This window comes from Haemaphysalis longicornis, unplaced genomic scaffold (genome assembly GCF_048455015.1).
Source record: "Haemaphysalis longicornis isolate Haplotype H1 unplaced genomic scaffold, Haemaphysalis longicornis Haplotype H1 scaffold_7, whole genome shotgun sequence".
NCBI lineage: Eukaryota > Metazoa > Arthropoda > Arachnida > Ixodida > Ixodidae > Haemaphysalis > Haemaphysalis longicornis.
Genome location: NW_027526422.1, coordinates 34,949,596 through 34,973,729, shown reverse-complemented (window position 1 = coordinate 34,973,729; position 24,134 = coordinate 34,949,596). Strand labels below are relative to the sequence as shown.

General features: G+C 49.0%; 1 protein-coding gene across 1 annotated transcript in view; it reads left to right on the top strand.

The window, feature by feature from the left end:
* The window catches only part of LOC144146249 (phospholipid-transporting ATPase ABCA3-like), a 78,197-nt gene that overhangs the window by 32,848 nt on the left and 21,215 nt on the right, over positions 1 to 24,134 (top strand). Inside the window, exons 10-15 of the mRNA XM_077678213.1 lie at positions 1,371 to 1,626; positions 5,582 to 5,631; positions 10,592 to 10,796; positions 12,338 to 12,586; positions 18,564 to 19,033; positions 22,183 to 22,308. Of these exons, the coding sequence (XP_077534339.1) occupies positions 1,371 to 1,626; positions 5,582 to 5,631; positions 10,592 to 10,796; positions 12,338 to 12,586; positions 18,564 to 19,033; positions 22,183 to 22,308 (1,356 nt within the window). The remainder of the gene's footprint in view (positions 1 to 1,370; positions 1,627 to 5,581; positions 5,632 to 10,591; positions 10,797 to 12,337; positions 12,587 to 18,563; positions 19,034 to 22,182; positions 22,309 to 24,134) is intronic.

Here is a 24,134-nt window from a genome sequence, read left to right as displayed (position 1 = left end):
GTGGGTGTATGGGAGTTACTGCGGTCTGGCGTTTCTGCAATAATTTATAGGTAAAGCTTCTGCGTGCTTGATTCTTTTCCTAAGGTATTTTCGCCGCCGTTGTTGAAAGACCGGCAGTATGTTTCTCGAGCGAGCTGATTTGATCGATCGTTGCCCGGTAGGGAAGCGTGAACCCGAACGGAATCTAATACGCATATATCGTTATGCACATCACATCTGATCTCTTGCTTCCGCGCGATATGCGATGTGGGCTGGCTTTCCTCCTGTGTATACTAAGAGCTATCCTGCTTGTGTCAGTAACTTACCGTATTTTCGCGTGTATAACCCACCCCTACATAAATCCGCATCCCCCCTTTCGGCCCGGCGGAAAAGAAAGAAAATCCTCGCGTATTGCCCGCACATTTGATACAGGAACGGCTGCGCCAAAGCTACTGATAAAGCAACACATCACATACTATGTAGACAGGAAAGGCGTATATTTAGCAAGTATAATACACTGATTGCAAGGCGAAAGTCAATTCACTCAGTGTCACTACTCTCCCTAGAGCTCCTTGTTTGCAGTTGCTTTTCCTTAGTTGACATTTTGCCATGTTTGGTTTTCTGTTGCTGTGGAGAATTGGCCACATTGTTGGATGTTTGAGAAGCCGGCCACTGGATTTTTGTCGTGTCTGTATAATTCTCTTTTTCCTCGTAAGGCGGAAAATGTACAGACATGGTACATTTGTGCAGCCGACAGGCTGCAGGCTACGGCCCACCGGGCTCTGTCAGTGGCAAGTGTCTAATCTTTGAGACTACAGTGGCCTTCGAGCTCCGGATCGCCGGGGACATTTACGTACTTTGCTGAAAGTTGGCTGAGAAAAGGTGTTTGAAGACTCAGGTGTATGACCTCTCCTCTTTTAGTACGTTTCGGGTGATGTGGGAAATGTTGTCTTGAAGAGCGGGTAACGTTGGGTAATACCTTGGAATGGGCAGGGGAACGAGCCTTGGTGTTTGCCGGAAGGCCTGGAAGGCATTGCCAGTATAAGTCCGCCTGAGGGTGCATTTAGCAAAGTGGTTTACCCGTGGTTACGCACCTATAACAGACCTGCAACAGAAAGCCCTTCAATTTTTTTCTCCTGCCCTCTTCCCATCTGTGTCTGGCCATGCGTGGAGCCGGCTGTCAACAATAGAAGCGCGGAGAGCAGGTTACGGTTAAAATGTTGGCAAAGCAGGGTGGCAATTATGATAGATGCTACGACGATAATGTTTTTTCATCGTCATCGTTTTGCATCTGCCAGGCTATCAACAGAGTTGCCGCTCCCCTATCTTTTGCACCGAGTGTCATGTGCCAGTGTCGTCACGCTGTGTCAGCATCCCCCACTATCGTCCAGGCGTTGGCTACGAGCTCAACATCGAGAAAGCGCAGACGGGCCTCAACGTCCCCGGAGTGCTGGCCGTGGTACGGGAGGTGGCGCCCGAGGCAACTGTGAAAGCCGAAAAGGAAGGGGAAGTGTGCATAGCCCTGCACACGTTCAAGCGCGCCGGCTTTCCGCGGATGTTCAACGTACTTGAGACCAAGGGCCGCACGGAGCTGGGCGTTCAAAGCCTTGGCGTCTCCGTCGCCACCATGAAGGACGCCTACATCAAGTGAGCGCAAATCGTAGCCCCCGTATGGTCGGAACCCTTGCGTCCACCGAGGCGCTGTATGGGGGATGGTGACAAAGTTTTAAGTGCAGAGCACTTTAGGCGCTCGCCTTGTCGTCGTAGCTCGCTCGCTGGACCCAAGTATAGCCCTACGGCGTCCCGTCTAGCGGCTGTCGTTGCAGCGTCCCCCAGAGGCTTCGAATGCCAAGCAGTTCATATAGCCATAAGCGTTAGAAACTTGTGAACCGCTGGTGCTTGCCATATATCTCCCCGTTGTTTGACGCAAAGAAAACTGCTGGCACATTTGAGGCAAAATATGCGTAATTAACCGGCAGCGCCCCCGTTCATTTAGTTAGGAACGCTCGTTGGGTGTGTTTTTACGATAGTAAGCGAAACAAAAGTGGCAGTGCAACGCCCGCACTTGCGGGACGAAAAGCAAGCGCACACACACAAAAAAAAGCAAAAAAAAAAAACAGAACTCTCGCTGGCGTAGTTTTACGCAGGCCGCGCGCGAGCACTGCGAAGGCGGGAAATTTGAATTGCATTGGGTGGTAGCAGTGAGCGGATAAGGGCGGTACAGCCCATTATGACGAATCACTGCTCTGCACTTGCGGTAGCTTTCACATTGAGTGGAACGGCCTTAATTTTTTCGTCGGAGCGGCCCTTCTTTCCTGCTCCAACCTTATCTGCACGTGTAGAGTTGACCGTTCTATCCTCAAACAGGGGAAGGCAGCAGAAGGAGTTCAGTCTGTTCCCAATCTGTTGTCGAAGTAACCGTTACGAAGCGTACCTGCTGTCTTTAGAACAACTATTCAGACGTACACTGATCTGTCACCAGTGGCCCCTCCGCCCTCGGGACTTCTCCCTTATCAAGCTACCCGCGGGTGGCCCCACACACGCAATGTAGCATGCCATTTAGACGGATGGGCTCTTAAGGCACCCCCAGGCCCAAGGAATATCCAGGACAGGTAATTTAAAGGAGTATCAACGATCACCTTGTGAAAAAGCGGCGTGGGTTCTCGCCCACACGATACATTGCAAACTATACATAATAAAGGATAGGCTGGTGCTGCCTAGAGCTACTCAATAAGCTGCTTAGTCCCTCTACTGCGGTGGCTCAGTGGCTAAGGCTTTGCGCTGCTGAGCACGAGGTCACGGGCGGTTCCCGGCCGTGGCGGCCGGCCGCTTTTCTGATGGAGGCGAAAAGCAGAAACGCCCGTGTGTACGAGATTTCGGCACACGTTAAAGATCCCCAGGTGGTCAAAATTAATCCGGAGCCCTCCACTACGGCGCCCCTCGTCGCCTGCGTTGCGTCGACGCGTAAAACCCTAGAGTCAATCGAAGGAATCAAATACTTCTACTGCTACCCGCCGCCTTCGAAGGGTACAGTCAGGTAGTAGGCCAAAAAAATGCTGCAATCCAGAATTCCCTAATTTTTACTATCTCGCCCGAGCCACAAACGAAAAGCTTCTGACGCCTTAAGTGAGAATTAATTCGAACCCGTAATCGCGGTTCCTAGTTTGTGCTGGCCACGTTGGGGTGAGCACGAGCTTCGGATCTAAACAATGGAACCACGACGTTCTGTTGTCGCTGCAAGAGCGTTCTGGTTCGAAAAAGACCGCGTTGCAGGGCTGGGGTGGTGACAATGCAGAAGTACGACCTTACATCGTTCCAACAATGCCCGGGAGCAGCAAACAAATGATCTCGAATAGCCTGTAGGTTGTATTCACTGGCGAGACACGCATGCAGGCAACCATGTGAGTGCGCCGCCACTGGTTACGTCGTGCTCCGCGGCACGGCGGTACTTGTCCGTGCTAAGCACATGATGTGCGTTGGACGTTCGAAACTCTGCCCCACTGAACGCAAAGTAATGCCTCGATTCCAATGTGAGTGCGATTAATAACATCTCTAGAAACACTTCACAGTGCATGATTACCGCAGCCCAGACAAAATGAAAGAAAATGCTTATCGGTAGTCACGCGGGGCAAGCTTTTGTTCAGCGGTATCGGTTCGGCTCACCCCGGAGCGCCTGTTTTGCCTGTAACTGGTAAGCCTGACCAGTGGCTGCGCGCAGAAAAGAGCCGACGTTAGGAAGCTTGGAAGGCTACGTAGGAAGGCACATCTGTTTCACTAAAAAGAAAAGAGTTCGGTCCCATTCATCTATAGCGTGAAGTGTAAATTGCTTTTTGCATCTCATTCTCCGATAGTCGTGATGATGATGATGATGACGATTAGTGGTTCTTCCTTTGAATAGGGACGTCGGTTGTCAGCAACCGACTTGCCTGTTCTATTCCACTTACTTGCATACTTTTAGCTATCCTAATAAATCCCCCCCCCCCCCCCCCCCGTGCAGACCGTACCTCCAAAGAGTTTCACGTATGTAGAGCGTTGCAATACAGAAGCCGAATAACGCTGGATTTGTTGGCCTAAGTTTGTTGGAGCCGGCATTTTCTTGGCACCGGTGTTCAAGGCCGGCAGCCTAAGCAACCACGGACGACCGTGGGACGTCTGAAATACAGCCGAACATCTAATGCCCAGTTTGAGCGGCCACCGTACGTCCATGTTTGGATGTCATTCTCAACGTGGACATCCAGAAACGGATGTACAAGTCCGAATTACGTCCGCCAGTGGACGTAAAAAGTTACTGAGAGGCTTCAAATAATGGTTTAAATTTAATATAACAGCAAAAACGAAAAACCTACTTACCTTTGCAATTAAACATATTGTACATCAACACTTTGAGTTGTCTATTACAAGTTTCATGTGCGTATTTCTAAAATTAAGCGTAATCTTTTTACTTTTTTGAAGCACTTCACTGACTCCAACGATGATCTCTTTGGGGAACGATATATAGGAATTGAGAACCGCTAACGAATGATGTGAAGGAAGTTCACGGTGTTCATATATGCCGGTCTGCCCGGTAGTGTGTTGGTCTTGTGCGGTGTTAGTATTCATTGTAAGAACATAAGCTTCTCGTTATGTAATTCTGGAAATTTTTACTGAACATCTAAAATACATCCAATTTCTGACGTCCGACTGGACGTACATAAGTGTTAAATCCGGATTTCCCACGGATTTCCCCGCTTTCCCGCGGGGATTTCCCACGGAAGTACATCATGGTACGTACATCGGCCCTCAAACGGACGTCCTACTGATGTCCGCTAGAGCTGGAATGGACGAGCGGTGGAGGGCCGACGGACGTCCGGTGGTTGCTTGGGAGATGAAACTTTTTGCAATGCATCCACCAGCGTTACTTTAGTGCAACTATCACGAACGTTTAGCATACGCCTTACAAATAACAATAACGGGTAGGACTAAAGTCTACCAAGCTTGCCTTCGTCGATGCCAAGTGTTCTTGTCGAAAAATTGGCACTGCAGTGAGGCTGCTACCTTGCCCACAGTTCGGTCTTGTTTGCCCACAATATATAAAGTCTCGTTATGTGTACTTTGAAACTGAAAACCTATTTCGAAGTTTCTGCCCCTCACAAGCCGTCGTCGAGAATTAAACATTTGGTAGTCAGTTTCGGTTATATTTGTACTGTGCACCCTGAATGTGGCACAATAAATACCCATTCAAGTGATACCCCACCTGTCTTCTCCGCGGAAGTCCCATTAAGCACAGAGGGAGTTTAATGCACACCGTGCGACTGCACAGAGATACGACCGCCGCGGGGCGATGGGAAACGACGTTGGCGGAGGCTTCGGGATTTGGGGTGAGGGGGAGCCGCAACTTCAGGGCCATAGAGGTGGCGAAGAGGCGGCTGGAATGGTGGAGGAGGAAAAGCAGGGAAGAGATCGGTACGCAGTGGCAGTAATCATACGGATGAGAATTTAGAACAACGCGGTGGGGGGGATTTTGTGCTTCACTGTATTCCTCTTAATCAGTCCACAGGCATGTTTAGAAGGGTGGTTCAATAACTTACTCCTCTTATCTGTCTGCACATTTTTTCCCTTCCAGGATATATCGAGAGTGGGTTGCAAAAGAATCCAACGCCGTGGATCCCCGCAGTAAGTTGTCCTTTTAGTAGCTGCTTTAATATTGGAAGCTATATATAATAAAGGCTTAAAATAAGGTGCAGACCCCTACGATGGGTTTTAGCACGTACCGTACACGTGTGAAACGAATGGTACTCACTGAGGAGTTCATTTTACGATAAAACTGCCACACGAACCGTGCGATATGGACACAGGAGTTTCCTTCTGAATTACCAAAGCCGCGCACACGTTGTTTACAGCCACTCACAAATATGTGAAGGCAGCAGTGGGAACCAACCGTACGCAGCAATGATCCTGCCTGCCAGTGACGGTTGGTTGAAAGAGCCGCAGCTGTATTAAAGGGGCCCTGCAACACTTTCTTCTACTTTTTCGAAACCTTAAATGCTTACAGAACGTAGTCACCCAACACACCCAGCACTTAGATTAGGGGGTCGAAAAGTACCTTAGTCAAAAATTACCGCTCTATGCCCATCAGATAACTTAGAAACTCTCTTTCCCGGTCTTGACGTCCTTAGACCGCTCGATTTACGTCATTAAGGCCATGTAGAGGCTGTTTGCCAGTTTTCGTTCAGTTGCAGCAATGAACGCTTTTTGATAGCAACTTATAAAAACAAAGCCACAAAAACAAAGCACAAACGGAAGGCGTATCTGGTGCGATGAGCAAATCCCACGGTACCACTCCGCGCTGGCGATAACTATAGCTTTCACAGTGCTTACAGGCACGAAGGACAGAGTGAAAGCGTTTATCAAAAGTGTTGCAGGGTCCTTTCAAACGCAGTATAATTCTCAAATCCGTATAGCCACCTTCCTCCCCCTTTTTAAATCAATCAATCAATCAATCAATCAATCAATCAATCAATCAATCAATCAATCAATCAATCAATCAATCAATCAATCAATCAATCAATTCGAATGGAAGAAATTTCCTGTCGCCATTTGATCCACTCACTCTTAAAAAAAAGGTCGGGGCATTCACTAATGGAATACTAACAAGTTACTTGTCCCAGTATACACTAGGTACTTAGTAACTGGAGGTAGTAAATGTAGCACTTGTCATAATTACTAACCGAAGCAGGCAGTAAGCACCACTACCCCCCCTAGTAAAGTCCCAGAAATAGCACTCTTCTGAGCTACATGCGTTTACTAACTGGCCATGCACAACCTAGTCATAAGCACGACCTAAATCTAGTGCTACCACTTCCTACACTCAGTTAATTTACTAACCATGCAGTTGTTAGTGCCAGAGCCTACGTACAAAACCGCGGGGTAGTAAGGTTCGTAAGCAGTTAGTAAACACGGCCGTTACTACCTTTTTACGACCTTTTTTATTAAGAGTGCTGCAGGATGGTCGGTCCACAGCTGAGATTACCTAGGCCGTAAACCCAAGTGAATTAACAATCGCTAGGGCAGCGTTTTGCCACTGCCCATGAATTGGGGATGTTGCTCGATGCATAGACTGCCGAGGTTACAAAACTGATAGAAGCGACATGGGGAATGCGTTATTTTGGTTGGCGCTAAAGGACTTCAAGCGGTCTGCATTCAAAGAAGCTGTGGCCACCGAGGGTCACGTGTCACTTCACGTTCAGCTCCGGAACGTTAACAAATGGGGCGGAATTCTTAGTTTTATCCATTCGATAGCTCTTTCAAAGTGTCCGTTAGGAGCGAGCCCTCACTGGCTGAAAGCAGACGATCAGGTGTGACGCAGCTCCAACAAAGCGAGGCGTCGGTTTTCTGTGCGTGCCATTCAGGGGCCTCGCAAGTGCGGAAACGCCACGACTGAAACGGATGAGAAATGGACATTTCTGAAACCAGCAAACTAGGAATTCCGCCCGTGAGCTGGGACGTGCGCCGCAGTCGCTTCAGAAGAGTCGTCGGCCGATTTCGGCATTTTAACACGAAAGTGTTTTATTCCCGGATACACGAAGATTTCAATGACGTCATATCCGTAACGGAAATGACGCAAGTTCAGCGAAGCAAGCGGCTTGTAAAGGGTGCACCCTGCACGCAGGGTCTTCTTGCGGGGAAGCAACCTTTAGTACCAGAGGGTTGACGCTACCACTGATGACGCTACCACTGATGACGCTACCACTGGTGTAGTGTCTATCCAGTAAGGCGAATTACCTAGAGTGAAGGAATATAAATATTTGGGAGTGCGGATAAACGAAGGGGATAACTACTTAAGTACTTACGAGGAGCAACTTAAGGTTAAGGGAAAGCGAAACGCAGCTATAATGAAGCATAGAGCTCTGTGGGGGTATAACAAATATGAAGTAGTAAGAGGAATGTGGAAAGGAGTAATGGTTCCGGGTCTCACGTTTGCGAATGCTGTACTCTGCTTAAAATCAGACATTCTATTAGGCCTTGAAGTAAACCAGAGAACGGTAGGACGTTTCGCCTTAGGCGCGCATGGAAAAACAAGTAACGAAGCAGTTCAGGGAGATGGGCTGGGCGTCGTTTGAAGTTAGAGAAGCTCAGAGTAAAATATGCTTTGAGATGAGGTTGAGGGCAATGGATCAACGAAGGTGGGCAGCTAAGATTTATAGGTACGTATACTTGAAAAGCGTGGACACGCAGTGGTTAAGAAAGACCAGAAGGCTAACGATGAAATACGGAAAGAACAGTGGAGAATCCAAAAGAGCCAAGGTAACCAAAAAACAGGCAAGGCAGATTGAAACGAATAAATGGAGGGGAAAAATGGAAGCTAAAACGTCGTTAGAGATGTACAGGGCTGGGAATTGAACATCAGAAAGGAAAATTTGTACGATAATTCCCAGGGCAGTGCTTTGCTTTTTGAGGCTAGAGCAGGTTGCCTACGAACTTAGAGTTTTGTGGGATAAGTATTCACAAAATGATGGGGTATGCGTGGTCTGCGGAAAATAAACAGAAACTATGCGGCACATAGTGTTAGAATGTGAGGGTATCCATCCAAATCTACATGAAGGGAATATTGGGCTTCCAGAAGCCTTACGATTTAAGGGTATCAGAGAGGAAGTTAACTTCAAGGCTGTCGAGGGGACGAAAAGAATATTAGAATGCTAGTGGACGAAAAGCAGAGAGGGGAATATTGCCTAGGACAGTTACCACCTGTAACAGGGAAAAAAAAGTATTTCGGGCCTAAAGCTTTAGTGCCTGCCCTAAGCAGCGCTAGTATTAAAACAAGAGTGCAAAACATGGTTATATTAGTCCTTTTTGGTAAGGTGACATGTCATCACCCCGCTTCAAAGGGGAAACCAATAGCAATCATCATCATCAATCATATCATATCGGTACGTTATACTTAGGGTTCAATGAATGAATGAATTTATTGTTAACAAGGAAAGGAAAGACCACCAGCAGGCGTAGTTTGTCTGTTTTCGGGTTTTATATTTTACCACGAAAGTGTTTTATGCCGGAATACAATAAGATTTCACTGACGTCATATCCGTCACGGAAATGACGCCAGTATACCTTTGCCAAAGCGATCCGCCAGCAAGACGTCGCTCGCCAAGCCCACCTACACGATATAGTGCATGTCGGCATACTTTTATGCCATTACAATGTAAAGTGATGTGATACAATACTTTCTAGCATTATAGGCAAGGTTGAAAAAACTGTTTTACCTTACCGGGAATCGCGTTCTGACAACGCCGACAGCCCCGAAGGCCCGGACTTTGTTTTCTTCTTGAATTTTCGCAGTTATCGGTTATGAGCAGCTGGATGTTCCGTTTGTTCGAAAGACTGCTGAATGCAGAAGCTGACGCCTAGCTCCGACTCTTCGCGCTGCGCACAGGACCGGCTTTTCAAGGAATGGGGCGACGCCAGCAATGTTTCTTCCGGAGCAGTATCAAAAACTGTACTTTAAATCATGCTTTGAGCTAGTGTGCGCGATTTTAGTCTTTTATTATGATAAAAAGTTACGCACATGCAAAAATCTGGTGCGGACAAGCATGAAGAGTCAACCGAACGCAAAGAAACAGCAGGGAGGGCGAGCCCGAGTGAGGCAGACGACAAACGCGAGTATCCTTAAAGGCACATTCCCACTGGCGATTCGCCTCGTCGTGCGACGGCGCGCGTCGCGCGATGAAGCCATGAGGCGGTGCTCGCACATGCGACGAAGCGACGCGACGAAACGACGAAAGCGAAAACGATCGCCACCCTTGCTGTTCACACTTGCACGCGACGGCGATGTCGTTTTTCTGCTTTTCTTGCTATTGTCTCGCGCGCGGAGTGAGACTTCGCGGGAGTTTCGCCGCTTGTGGAGACACAGCATCCGGGAGCTTTGGCAGGATATGACGTCAGGAAGTCTCGCCTCCTGCTTCCGCTTCAAAAACGACGGCGCGACGGAGGCGAAAAAAAATTGGTCGAGACCGATCGCTCTCGTCGCGCGACGAAAGCGATGCCAGGCGACGAAAGCGACAGAAATTTTCGTCGCTTCCGCTCGCTTTCGTCGCAGGTGTGAACGGGCCTATAAGCCGGTGGCACGGAGACGCGCTTCCAGAGCTCCGCCCGTGGTCGCGCTCACCGCCAATAGGTGACCGGTGTAAAGCCCAAAGGCTCATGGGTACATTGTCTGCTCCCGCGCAGTTCCGCCACTTCCGGTTAGAGAGTTCTTCTGGTATTCCGTACGCCGACGGCTTTCACGCGCGCGTGTGCTTGCTGTTCATCTGTTTCCACCGAAAAAAAAAAACGCTCATGCATCGCACATTCATTGTGCAACAACGATGAAACCTACTAGGGCCTTCTCTGAAAGCTAGGCACTGTGACAAATAAACAACACGCACACATGCGCGTCAAAGCCGCCGGCGTACGGGAGGGCGTGGGATCTCGAACCGAAAGTGGCTGTAGCAGATGACGTACGCATGAGCTTTTGCGCTTTTTACCAGTCTCCTATTGACAAACACGGGACTTCCTGCACATCCCTTGAAGTCCCGCCGTTTTCAGGGCGATTACCCGCGACGTGCCCATGTCTTGATGAGTCCCAACGCCCTTGCAGCCGCAAAGTTGACGGATGAGCACGTGTCGGTGGTGAGGAGCCCCAGCGTGCTCCAGCAGACGTGGGCTCTGCTACAGAAGCGATTTAACTACTTGAAGCGGACACCCTTCCTCTTCTTCACTGGGTGGATTCTTCCGGTCCTCATCGCGTATCTAGGCCAGCGCATCGTGCAGACGACCCTCTTTGACTTCACCCCTGCGCTTAGGTAAGCTTGAAACAGTTTACCAACCCGGTTAAATTGCCCGACTATCGCAACGTGTTTCTCCTTTTCCAACAAACACACGTTATCTATTCTGCTTTTCATAACCCAAATATTTTGTTTTTAAGCTGTTTCTCTTGTTTTTTTTTACTTGAAGAGCCCATCAGCTCTTCTCTACGCATAGTTTTATTAATGTACAAAAAACAGTTTGCTGGATTTATAACATGAATAACACGAGAAAATAAGCTTGTTGCAAAGTTTCGTCCAGCGAGATATAAACACAAGGAAAAGAGATTATTTCTTGCTTGTCTCATTTATTTAAAAAAAAAAAAACCTCACGGAAACAAAAATGTCGCACCCGCTGGCCTTACACTTGGCAAGCTGAGGCCCGAAATGTGCTCCTCGCTTGACTGCGCAGTGGCGTTAATAGTCGCTACTGAGTAACGCAATGGCACTGAGCAGCTATTCATGCTAACAATCGGCGTGGCATTCGCAAATTCCTTGAAGTAAAACCAATACATACTACCGCTCACGACATCTGGTGCAGAGACTGACTGAGCGCCTCGAAAGAAAATTGGGGTTGGCCAAACGAGCCATGAAAATAGGATTGATTGGTGGAACGCTCAGGTATCGGAAGCGGGGGTGTTAGATTTGTGACCGAAAGAAAGCGGGAGACAGCGTAGCTGAAACTACTGCGAGAAAAGCGCTAACCACATGGAGCGATTTGTGCGAGCGACGCGACGAGCGATGCGATAGGGACCTGCAATCGCTCGTCCCTGTCTTTCGCTGCGGCAACCAAATGAGAGCGATCGCGAAAGCGACTTCGAAACGCGATCCCAATATTGCCGCACAGCGCCCAATACGATTATCGAAGTACACACGGTCGCAAGGTTTTTTTGTGTGCCTTTGTCACAAAAACTAGAAATAAACGTATTTCAGAGAGCAGAGGGTCGTACTTTTCTAGGATGCACTGTGCCGCCGCTCGCCCCTTCCCCTCGTTCTCTCCCTAAGCCGGAAGTTGCACCCCTTAAGGCTCTCCTATTGGCTTTTCCGGCGACTTTTTCCGGCGACCCAGAACTGAGCGATTCGATGAGCGATTTGGTCCGCGACGAAAAATAGTCCGCCGTTAGTCGCGTCGCTCCCAAAATTGCTTGCAGAATCGCTCCATGTGGTTAGCGCTGAAAAGGTGGAGTTAGGCTAGACATGATTCGGAGTAACCGAATGACTACCGTCGGCCGATACTAGACGTAAAGAAACACGGATAAACTGGAATGTTTGTTTGCGAAGAATCGGGAGAGGTCTTCGTCCAGCAGTGCTCATCACTATGATGATAGGGATGATGATGATACTGATTAGAGCAGCGCACGTGGGGAGCTTGTATGTCCGGCAACCTGACAGCGCAGCATGCGTCGGAGGCTCTCTCTGTCGCCCGCATTTCTAGCTTTACTTCTCGGTTGAAGCTAGGTACCGATTGTAAAGTCTGCAGGCAGTTTGAGCGTGTTGTCGAGCCCCAGTGGAGTCCAATGGCGGGGACTTCGCTGCCGCAGGTACATCGACTTCGACGTACGCTCGTACATCGGAGAACGAGACGGGCTGCAGCAGCCGGCGGTGGGCACCTTCATGCAGGAAACGGGGAGCAGCAAGGCATCCGGCGACTACCGCGTCCTCCTCGAGAGCGCTGGCCTCCACCCGGAGCCCATGAACGACGCGCTGGACAGGCTGCTCCGCAAGTCTCTCGACAACTTCTACGAGTACGCGGAGACATACGCCTTTGGGGGCGTCTTCAAGGGCACCCGGTACACTCGCATATATATAAATATATCGATCAAGATTCATTCCTTCATTGTTAGCTGACATTTTCGTAGCACGGCGGGAACCTTAGAGGAGACATGGACGCAAAATGCAAGTTTCGTTCATTGTAAAGACTGGTATGTCCCGATAACAATGAGACCAGTTTTATCGCGAACGTGAAAAACAGACGTTACGCTCCCTTCCTGAAGCAAGTTCAGAGAAGCGCGAAAGCTAAAAGTGCGTCCCACCTTCGCTGAAAGTGCGTCCAATCGATCGTCAAACCTTCAAAACCGTGAACTGCAAACAGGCAACGAACCGATGCGACGATATTTCGCACTCTCAGTAAGCGCTTCTACGAACAGTCTAAATGTGTGCCGATACGGGGTTTACAAGATAGAGATATACCATTGTACTCCGTATCATGATCGATGCGTACTTTGTCTTATCTAGAGCCGTTCCTTTAGCGCGAAAGTGTTTTATTCCTGTGTACACCAAGATTTGACTTACGTCATATCCGTCACGTAAATCACGCCAGTACAAGGAAGCAAGTGGCCTGTAAAGGTTGCACCCCTGCACACAGTGTCTTCTACGGGGAAGCAGCCTTTAGTACTACAGAGTACGTTATGCTTAGAGTTGTTCGTTTTCGAGTTTTATATCTTCACACGAAAGTGTTTTGTGCCGGGATACACCAAGGTTTCACTGACATCATGTCCGTCACAGATATTACGCCAGTACAGCTTTGCCGAAGCGGCCCGCCGACAGGATGTCGCACGCCAAGCACACCCACAAGACAGCCGCCGACCCGCAAATCATGCTCAGCTGCAGATTTCGCTGCACGTTTCACTTTCGTGCTTTACCGATTCCTATAGGAATAAACCAGTTCTTTGTGATTGTCAAGTAACCGTTTTGACACAATGGAGGCCCGGTTTAATGCACGCGCAGTGTGTCCAGAGATCTCATCGCAGCTCTTGAGTCGACCAACCGATCTATGGGGAAATTAGTTTTTTGACAGAATGGCATCATTTACAAAAAAAAGCTCTCGCTCTAGAATGGGGAATTTGTGATTGAAAAAAAAATGTCCTATCAGTTGACAATTTTAAAACTGTGGTTGATTCCTCTGTCATAGAAATCGGTAAAACACGAAAGTGAAATGTGCAGCGAAATCTGCAGCTGAGCATGATTTTCGGGTCGGTGGCTGTCTTGTCGGTCTGCTTGGCGAGCGACGTCATGCTGGCGGGTCGCTTTGGCAATGGTGTACTGACGTCTTTTCCGTGACGAATATGACGTCAGTAAAATCTTGGCATATCCCGGCATAAAACACTTTCATTTTAAAATATAAAACCCCAACACGAACAATCCTAAGTATAACCAGAGTCCGTCAATGCCTTTATGGTCATGAAACTTAGCCGTAACGCTATGGGGGAGCTTCGTACGCTGCCGCGCCGCGCCGCTGGTGTTGATCGGAGGGCAGCCGGGGGCGTGGTCAGAGCGCGTTTGGCAGAGAACGGACCACGCAGTAAGATAAAACAGACGCTCGCCGCCTTATCAGCAGTGCGCTTTCGCTGTACGTGTCGTGGGCCGCTCAAATGGACTCGTCATTTCGTGAGTGGCAAAAAAATGTGGTGCGAACGGGCATGCAGCTACTGCGTTCCTGCCTGCCGGTCTAGCTACAGAGCAGCGGCGGCCGCCAGATGCCCTCCGATCTGCGGTGGCGCCACTCGCGGTAGCTTTTGTCCCCGTACGAAACTTGGCCCGGAGTTTCATGACCAGAGAAGCATTGAAGGACTCTGGTATAACGTACTGTTTAGTACTAAAGGCTGCTTCCCCGAAAGAAGACCCAGTGTGCAGGGGTGCACCCTTTGCAGGCCGCTTGCTTTGTTGTACTGGCGTCACTTCCGTGACGGATATGACGTGAGTGAAATCTTTGTGTATCCAGGAATAAAACATTTTCGCGTTAATAAAGCGGTGACTCCCGAACTAGTTTCCCGCGGTTTCTAAATGAAGTCACACATTTTTCTTTGGGCGACGGAGGCCGCTCACCCAAGTTGCCTTCAAGAAACGCGACTGGGCTTTTGTAATAGGACATCTAGTTCCGTTTGATCGTATCACTCGCATGCTATCACGCAGTTAGCACACCGATAATTGTGTTTTCGCCGCCGGTAGTCTTTCTTGGGCTGCATAAACCCAGAAATTTTGGTCTGTCTGTATGTCTGTTCGTCTGTCTGTCTCTGTGTGACTCGATTCAGCAACCTGGTCAAAGTGAAACGAAGGCTGCTCAATAGCCTTACATACAACCAAATCTAAAGTCTGCGTCTGGTGTCAACGTTCATACTTCTCAGCACTGTTGAACAAGAACAAGACATTACGCAAAGATAAGGCAGAACTTCAATACACAAGTAATATTTGGATTGTTCCTTTATTGAAAAATTCATGTATTCTTGGTTTTTGCGATAGCGAATGAAATACTACATCAACTGCAGAAAACGCTCGCCTGCCATGTGGCATTTGAGAAATCGCACGGCAACAGCAACGAAAGGTTCCGCGATAGGTTCCACGCTCTGCTTGGAACGCACGTGGAATAGGGCAAACGTTGAAGTAGGGCGCCTCGATTCACGCGCGTCTCCGCCGTACTGAGGCGCTGGCATCGAGGAACCCAGCCTGTAGCAGCAGAATGCGGTAAATTTAAATTGAGTTGAGCAAACCTTAGTGTGTTAACCTTCGCAGGAGCGCGACGGCATAGGAACAGCATGAGAGGTGAGCGGGAAAGCAAAGGGAGGCATTTACTTGGCAAATGTTGACAACGACTATCGTATTTTGTCGACATTGGCAACGAAAGGAGGAGATACGCTCCCAATTTTTTTAGTGCTGGCCTCTATTGCGCCACTGCTGCTCATATTACGTCACTGCAGTGCGATATTTGAGGCTTTCAATGTTTCTTGCATTTTCTGCGGTTACAAAAACGTGTTTCGTGGCTTATGCAGCAGCTCGGCGAGTTACTTGTCATTAGTCCATTAAAATTAAACTCGCCGCGGTGTCTCAGTGGCTGTGGCGCTGTGCTGCTTAGCCCGAGGACGCAGTTTGGATTCCCGGCCGCGGTGGCTGCTTTTCTGGTGGAGGCGAAAAGCGAAAACGCCCGTGTGTACGAGATTTCGGCGCACGTTCAAGATCCCCAGGTGGTCAAAATTAATCCGGAGCCCTCCACTACAGCGCTCGTCATCTCCCGCGTTGCTTCGGCGCGTTAAACCCTGCAATCGATGAATCCTTTCAAAATAAACAGTTGTGTTCTGTCTTCATGCCTTCATGCTTCTTTTAAGAGCTCTTTACCCGGCTTTCTCCTCCCTCCCTCTCGACGCTGGCCCTATTTTCTTTGTCACGCGTAGCATTTTAATAGGTTAAATTACTTGGTAATAATGTGCAGCTCTCCAAACACCTAAACGTCTGCCGAAAGCCAATGAGCGCTTTATTACGCAGCAGGAAGCAGTCAAAAATGGCCACGGCGCGCTAAACCGTAGCAAAGGGGACTTCAAGGCTCGCTCACTCGCTCGTGCCGTCTCGTTGCAGCAGAAGCTGCTTTGTGAGCACGCGTGTGTCCTTTTTCGATTCAGCGCTGCGTAATAAGGCACTGCGGTGGATACTAGAGTAAACCCGTAACCTGTATAACCCGTATAACCCGTCTACGGCCTAAGCGCCCGAAAATCGCCCTACGAGTCCTATAGGTAGCGCAACTATGTCTCAGGCGAATAAAGCGGCAAAGAGCGCGTGGTTAAGGCAGGGCAGTCTCATCTGAAGTCACTTAACAACGTACAATGCGAGACTTGATTCATTTGCCGCCATATATGAATCCTGCCTCGGCATCCGTACGTACTGCCGTGATTACCGTGTTTACTCGATTCTACGCACCCCCTTTTCTCCGTGATGACCCCTCCCCCTCCCTCACCCCCACTTCTTTGCGGAATAACCTAACGAAATGGCTGCAACTTAAGCACAGATTCAAAAAATGGCACACACACACCGATCCTGTTCCTTTCGTGTGATATACTCAGCCACTCTCACTATTACTCGAAACCGTCCCGCACCACGAGCCGCCGCTCCGAGTATCGCAAGAAGGTCGCCTTCTCTTCCAAGAAAGTGGTTTGTAATCGAACATTTCCGGAATGACTTGGCCACAACGTCAACGTGGACCCTTCCCAAGCGCCTGAAATCCACCTTGCGAAGGTTAACGGGGACGCCTTCTGCAGTCGCCCCGTCGTGCAGTGTGTGTGTCGGGTAGTGTTGGAGCGCAGCAATACGAGACACAGCCGGGCTAGGCTCAGCGCTTCCATCTTGCCTGGCCGTGCGCGAGAAGCCGGAGATTTCTCTGCTCCGACAGCTCGGGCTCATCAACACAGCGAGCAAGCGTGGTCTGCATCCTGGGCATCGCGCTCTTCGTCGCAAAAAAGGGGTTGCTCGGATTCGCATGCAAACTCTTTTTCCGAAACCCTACCTGAAGGCTGGGGGTGCTCAGAATCGCGAAAATACAATATATATATATATATATATATATATATATATATATATATATATATATATATATATATATATATATATATATATATATATGCAATATAAGAATTGGCAGTCAAGAAGACATCGGAAAGCAAAGGGGAGGATGTAGTAGCTCAAGATAAAGAAGTTGGAAAATAAGAAAGTGGAGAAAAAATGCCCAATGTCTTGCATTTATCTTATCCAAAGACTATTACCGCTCCCTCTGGTCCTTACCTTGTCAGCTAATTTCTTTTTTTTTCATTCCTTAGCATCTAGCTTAATACTCGCCCGCATCCCTCCAACCTTTGCCTTTGGAATTCGATTTTATTTATTTTATTTATTTCTTTTTTTTTACTCCACGTGGTCTTGTGCCCCGTACGTCACTCATTTTCGTTTTTCAGTTTCAGGACAGGCCTGTTCCAGGAATGTTGCCGTCGGTGACATGTGCTATTTCAGTTTCCGGGTCATTGCTTTTTCTTTTGTGTGTGGGTTTGTGTGGTTTCCCTCCCTGTTTTTTTTTCTCTTTTTTCTTTTTCCCTTGACCTAGTTACTTCCCCCCTTCTCTATCTTTTCTTGGGACCTGAGGCTTGCAGATAGTTTCTGATAAGGACCCCACTCTCTCCGCGTGGTCTGCTTCCGGCGGTTCTGAGAACCTTCCCGTATGCCCCGCGGCGGGTCAACAAACACCCTCTCATCTTTTCTCTCCAAAAATTCCCCGAATATCAACCACCGGCTGACTTCCCTGTGACATACTTCGCGGCTTAAACTATACAACCTTCTTTGCCCCTCGGTATCTCCCCCGACATACTCCCAAACCAATCCGCTTTCTCAATTTCACATCCTTCTTTCCTTCTCCCCTCTCACCTGGGGACCTACCCCTATATAAAGCGTGCCAGCCAGGCGAGAGATTGCCCTGACGAAAGCAAGTCTCTTCGCTGAAACGTTGGCAACAATCGAGCTTTTACCTTGTTCAGTTTTTTTTCTTTATATATATATATATATATATATATATATATATATATATATATATATATATATATATATATATATATATATATATATATAATAACGTAAAATGCTTTTAAATTTGTGATTTCCGGCTTCCTTTCTGACAAGATTATTAGATTCTAGCCGGAGTCGATAGATTTAACTAGAAAATTTTTCAGTCTAGCTAGAGACAATTATTTCCAGCTTGCGGTTTTTTCTTCTTCTAGATGGATTGACAAATGCTAGCTGGAAGTAAATCTCAATCCAACTAGAAATGAACCAGGAACTGAATTTACAGCTAGAAATTCTGCCTCTTTCCAGCTACAATATTTCGAGGTAGAAGAAATTTCTGGTTCAATAATCCAGCTAGAAAAAAAAACATATATTTTCACCTGGGAATCTTATGATCAACGCTGTAGTCGTGCTCGCATCAGCTCTTGCCGCCGTACTGGTGGGCCCTGATATCTGCAGGATCGAAGCGTGGACGAGCGCGCTGAGCCTGGTCGGGCCCAGCGTGCACCTGAATCTGGTGGACACGGCGCTCCTGCGGACGTACACGGGCGTGTCGAGCAGCCGCATCCGCGCCGGTGTGTCGCTGCACACGCTGAGCGCCGCGGAGCTGGGCAGGGGCGGCGAGAGCTACGACCCGGCGGGCAGCCGGAGCGACCCCCGCGCGGCGCTGCTCGAGCTGCTGACCGACGTGAACGCGTACTGGGGCGTGCTGGCCTGCGTCAGCTTCGGCCTGCTGGCCGGCTCCTTCGCGGTGCTGCCCTCGGTCGAGGTGTACAACGACGCGCGCCGCATGCAGCTCATGACGGGCGTCTCCCCGCTCGTCTACCTGGGCACGCACTTCCTCTTCGACCTGCTCTTCTACCTACTACCCATGACCGCCATATACGTCGGCTTCGCCCTGCTCAAGCAGCTCTCGGCGCGATCCAGTGGTGAGGGAGTCCGCGCAGACCACGAGTGACTAATGAACTCATACCTCTAGCGAACTTTAGCACAGCACGAAGAAAGAAAAGACTAAACACACGCTCGACTTCAACTTGGTTTATGCAAAAGGGAACAGGAAAACACGCATAAATGTACAAGATTAAAAAAAAAAAAAAACACACAAGCACATGATTCCGCAGAAATGAAACGGCGCAATGTTTACACTCGCTCTTGTCACTTTTCCTTTGATGCACAAACAACGCCCGGTCACATTACAGGACATGATCTTCACCGACCACGAGTGTTGCTTGTGTATTTCTGGCTTAAAGGGACGCTGCAACACTTTTTTCAACTTTTAACTTGCAAGGCATAGTCACACAGCACACGTACACAGTACTTAGATTAGGGGGTCGCAAAGTACCTCAGCCAAAAATTTCCGTTCTATGCCCAGCAGGTAACTTGGAAACTCGCTCAAAAGATTTTTCTCTCTTTCCCTGTCTTGACGTTTTGCGGTAGCCCGAATTACGTCACTAAGGCCATGTAGCGGCTGTTGGCCGGTTTTCCTTCAGTTGCAGCAATGAACTCTTTTCGATTGCAACTTAAAGGAAAACCACAAAAACAAAGCAGAAATGGAAGGCGCATCTGGTGCGACGAGCAAATCACGTAGATACGCTTTCAGGTGCGAAGGAAAGAGTGAAAGCGCTTATCGGAAGTGTTGTAGGGTCCCTTACGGCTCTCCTATCGGCTAGTCGCCGAGGCCACTTCCGGGAGGTGAGAGATTTTTTCTGTCGACCCAGAACCGAGCGATTCGATGAGCGATTTGGTTCGCAACGAAAAGTAGTTGGTCGCTTGTCGCGTCGCTCCCCAAATCGCTTGCAAAATCGCTCCATGGGGTTAGCGCTTATCACAATGCCGTAAAGCTTCTAAAACGCCATTTCTGCTGCCTATGCAGTAATGTGATTTGGAGATCACCACTGTTGCGCACGCGCTGTCTTTCCCCAAGAAAAACAAGTCTGAGTCGGAACGCAAGCCTTGCCGCTGTTTTATGGTGCTCACTATTGTCTGCACTCGCCTCCCACCAGTGACATTTTCATAACCGCAGAACCTGGGCGCCATAACTGGCATACGCAATGTGGGAGTAACCAAATGGAAGGCGCAAAACGAAAGCACTGTATATCGGAGGCAGTGGCCGGGACAAGGATTGCAAAGCGAGACGAACGTTCATAGGGAGAGGAGTGAAGTAAAGGAGGTGGATGGGGGTGGGGGGGGGGGGGGGGGGTGCCTCAGGATGAGACGATTAATTGGGCAAAATCGCTTGTCTCCCCCGAATTGTTGAGGGCACTCTATCACCGAATCAGCTTATCCCAATAGCAGGGCTCAAAATTTTAATTAAAGCAGAAAAATCGTCGACAGGATCTGTTTTGTTTTCCGACAGAACTGCCAACCAACCAGAACCACAAATTGGTGCGCGAGATTGTTTGTTCGCCGCTACAGTTCTCGTCCTTACAGCCTTGCGATGCTTCAATGAGAAAAATTGGTTTCATTTCAGAGCTGAAGTCAGAGGTGTTTCGTACTCGCAGGTGCAAGGAGCGCTTTCGAACCACAGAATAGAGAAATATGATTTGGCAATACTGCTTCGTCTTTGGTGCCTCACATGTGACGAAAGCTGGGGTCTTTGAAGAAGCTTCTTTGCTCGACATTAATCACGGTCCCATTATCGCGAAGACCACGCTTTGTGCGACCAACGCTTGTTATATAGCTTGTATTCACTGGCGAGGGACGCATGTATAAACCGGAATATAGGTCGAGTTTTTTCCCAAAAAAATCCGCACAAAAGTCACTCCTCGTCTTATATAGCGGTCATTGGCAGAATGTAAATCGTTGTCTGGCAACAATGTGGAAGCGTAGTCCGTCGCCAATCGCCATTCGTGTCGGACTGCTCTCTCGCTCTATCAGGCCTTTATTTGATTTCGCTTTTCTCTAGTTTTTCGTATTTTACTCGTCTATTACGCGTGCGTGGGTACATTTCTGTACGTCTCTGTTCCGAGATGAGTGGCGGCAGTCGACGCCAGTTCACCGCGGCGTTTAAGCTGACGGTGATTGCGTCACCGAGCAGAATGGGAATATGGCGGCGTAACGCCAGTTAGGCGTTTCAGAGAAAAGTGTGCGGTACTGGCGGAGCCAGAAAGCTAAGCTGTGCGCGTGCAACCCCCGAAACCGATCGTTCTGTGGACGTCAAGCGGTGCACCCCGAGTTGGAGAACAAAGTGGCGGACTTCGTCCGGGAACTTCGCTCACGATCGCTCCGGAGGCCATGCGCGGACCGGCTCCGCGAACTGTACAATGAGTAGATAGCCGGCGACAACAAAAAGACCTATACGGGCCGGTTGCGACCGTGTCAAGCTGGGTGTCCTTCTCTGGGCAGTCGCTGCCCGACGACATGGGTACACGAGCGTTCAGGAAGTGCTCCATCAGCAACGCGCCTGATGGCATGGAAGATGACAGTGCGAAGCAGTCATCCTTGGACGACTCTGAGAGCTCGGACGAGTGACTTCGGCAGGCATAGTGAGTGGCAGTGACAGACGGGCGTCGAAAATAAATATAGACATTGTGAGTGCGCTTCTGTGCCAAATTATTTTTTTTGTCAACTTTTCCCACCTCAAGGTAGGGGGTCGACCTATATACCGGGTCGACCTATAATCCGGTTTATACGGTAGACAACCATGTGAGTGCGCCATCCCTTGTTACTTCGGTCTCCGCGGTACGGTGGTACTCGTCCGTGCTAAGTACATGATTTGGGTTGGACGTTCCAAACTCTACCCCACCGGACGTAATATAATGCGTCGAGTCCAATGTGAGTGCAATTAATAACATCTCTCTTGACACCACCGTTGGTAATCGGGTTGAAACGGAGCAGACGACGCACGCCGGTGTTTTTTTTTTCTTGGGTGTGCGGGCGCAGTGGCACAAACCGCGCCACGTCCGTGGGCGTTTCTGGTGTTGCCAAGCGAAGAAATTGACAACGAAACTTTTCAGTGAATACCACCTATAGCGCACTGGTACCGATTCTCGCAAGTGCGGTCATAGTCCCGTCAGTAAAGCACGTTATTCCACTAAACCTCCTTGAATGAGCAGGTGCTATTTCTCTATCGTTCCAGCGGCCCTGGGGGTCATCATGGTCGCGTTCGCACCGGTCGCCATACTCCTTCCGTACTTGGTGGCGGAACACTCTCAGATTGAAGGCGCCGCCTACGCTGTCGTCCTCGGCATCTTCAGCGTAGCAGGCAAGTGGAAAGAATAATTTTTTTGCGAAATAAATTTTGTAGCATCACTAACGGCCACGTCATGCTTGCTTTGTATTTAGCCTTGGTGCGGCGGTCCGGTGCAGGTAATCGTGTCTAACGTACCGGACAAACTAATTGTACCAAAAAAGGTGTGCATCGCTGGCGCGTGTCGCGATGGTTGTCGGCCCATCATCGCGCGCTCACAGCCTTTATATTTATTCTATGCTGGCCTGCCACCGAATAGGAGCAATGGCAAACATGCTGGTGAGAATTTTTCAATGAAATATAACACATACATCGAGGTAATTGCTTCGCATGCTAGACACCGTCCTTATCGTATTTCAGGATAAATAAATTGAGCCTTACTATCACGGGTATCATTGGCAAATCTTCAACGACTGTTGCACGTGGGCTGTCATTTTGCACGTAACCTGGGGAAAGGAGAGTAGGGAGAAATCAAACATCTTAAAAATGAGAGCCAACGTTTTTTCGATGAAGCCGTCCGCAGCTCAAAATGGCAAAGAACCACTTTTGCGCTGAAAATGTTAGCTACTAAGCCAGCGAGCAAGCAAGCGAACAAGCAAGAAAGCAAGCGAGCCGGGCGGTGTTCCTGCGTGGTGCACGGCGCATTTCCGGTTATTCTCGCACGTGAACATGTTAACATATGGCACATGTGTTCGTGCCGAGAAAGCAGTCTTGAAGAGACCCTCCAACACTTTCGATAAACGCTTTCACTCTTTCCTTCGCGTCTGGAAGCACTGCGAAAGCTACAGTTATCCCCAACACGGAGCGGCACTGCGTGATTTGCTCGCCGCACCAGATAAGCTTTCCGTTTCTGCTTTGTCTTTGTGGCTTTATTTTTAAAGTTGCTATCGACAAGCGTTCATTGCTGCAAGTGAAGGAAAACCGGCCAACAGCCTCTACATGGCCTCAGTGACGTTATTCGGACCGTCGAAGAACGTCAAGACCGGGAGAGAGAGAAAAATCTTTTGAGCGAGTTTGCAAGTTATCTGTTGGGCTTAGAGCAGTAATTTTTGGCTGAGGCACTTCGCGTGACCCTAATCTAAGTACTGGGTGTGTTGGGTGACTACGTTCTGCAAGCCTATAAGATTTCAAACAAGCTTCAAAAAAGTGTTGCAGAATCCCTCTAAGCGCCTCTGCAAAATGTTTTTAGCGGCGGATGTGTTGTAGGTGGAGCCTTTTCGTCCGTCTGCTGTAGGTCGGGCGTCACGCATGGTAGGAGCAGGTTCTCAGACCCAACGACAGAGGGTGCAGTGGTCTCGAAGGGGCGGGTTCCTCTTCCTCTCGCTAGGGGAGGAGGATGTGAGGCAGCCTCGCGCCTCTGACGTTTAGCTGCCGATTCGTTTGCGCGAACCGTAGAATTTGCGCGGTGACCGCGCTGCCGTTCTAGGGCGAGCGACCGTTGACGTTCGAGCCGACACAAGTAAGCCACAGCTACGCTGTTTCAGCAGATTTCACACGGGGTGGAATTGGGTTTTTTTTTAAGTTAGCCCATTTAAACCGAAGATTTCTTTGGCTCTGTTCTCATTCTCAAAAATGAGTAACTATGCCACATACAACAGCACCCTGAAAAATGTCACACGAAAGTTCATTTCAACTCAAGTACGTTACTATGAAAGCTTCGTGTAATGTCGATCCTCATCTATGCGTGGGATACGCTTCTTTTACGTCAATTAAATGCGTAAAGTTTAGCCGGCCTGCCTGTCAGTCGGTCACCCGAATAAGCAAGCGATGCCACTGGTGAGCGTGCCCCTCGATTGCTAACCCAGTGGGATATGGATCAGTGGCTCACAGTGGTTGATCAG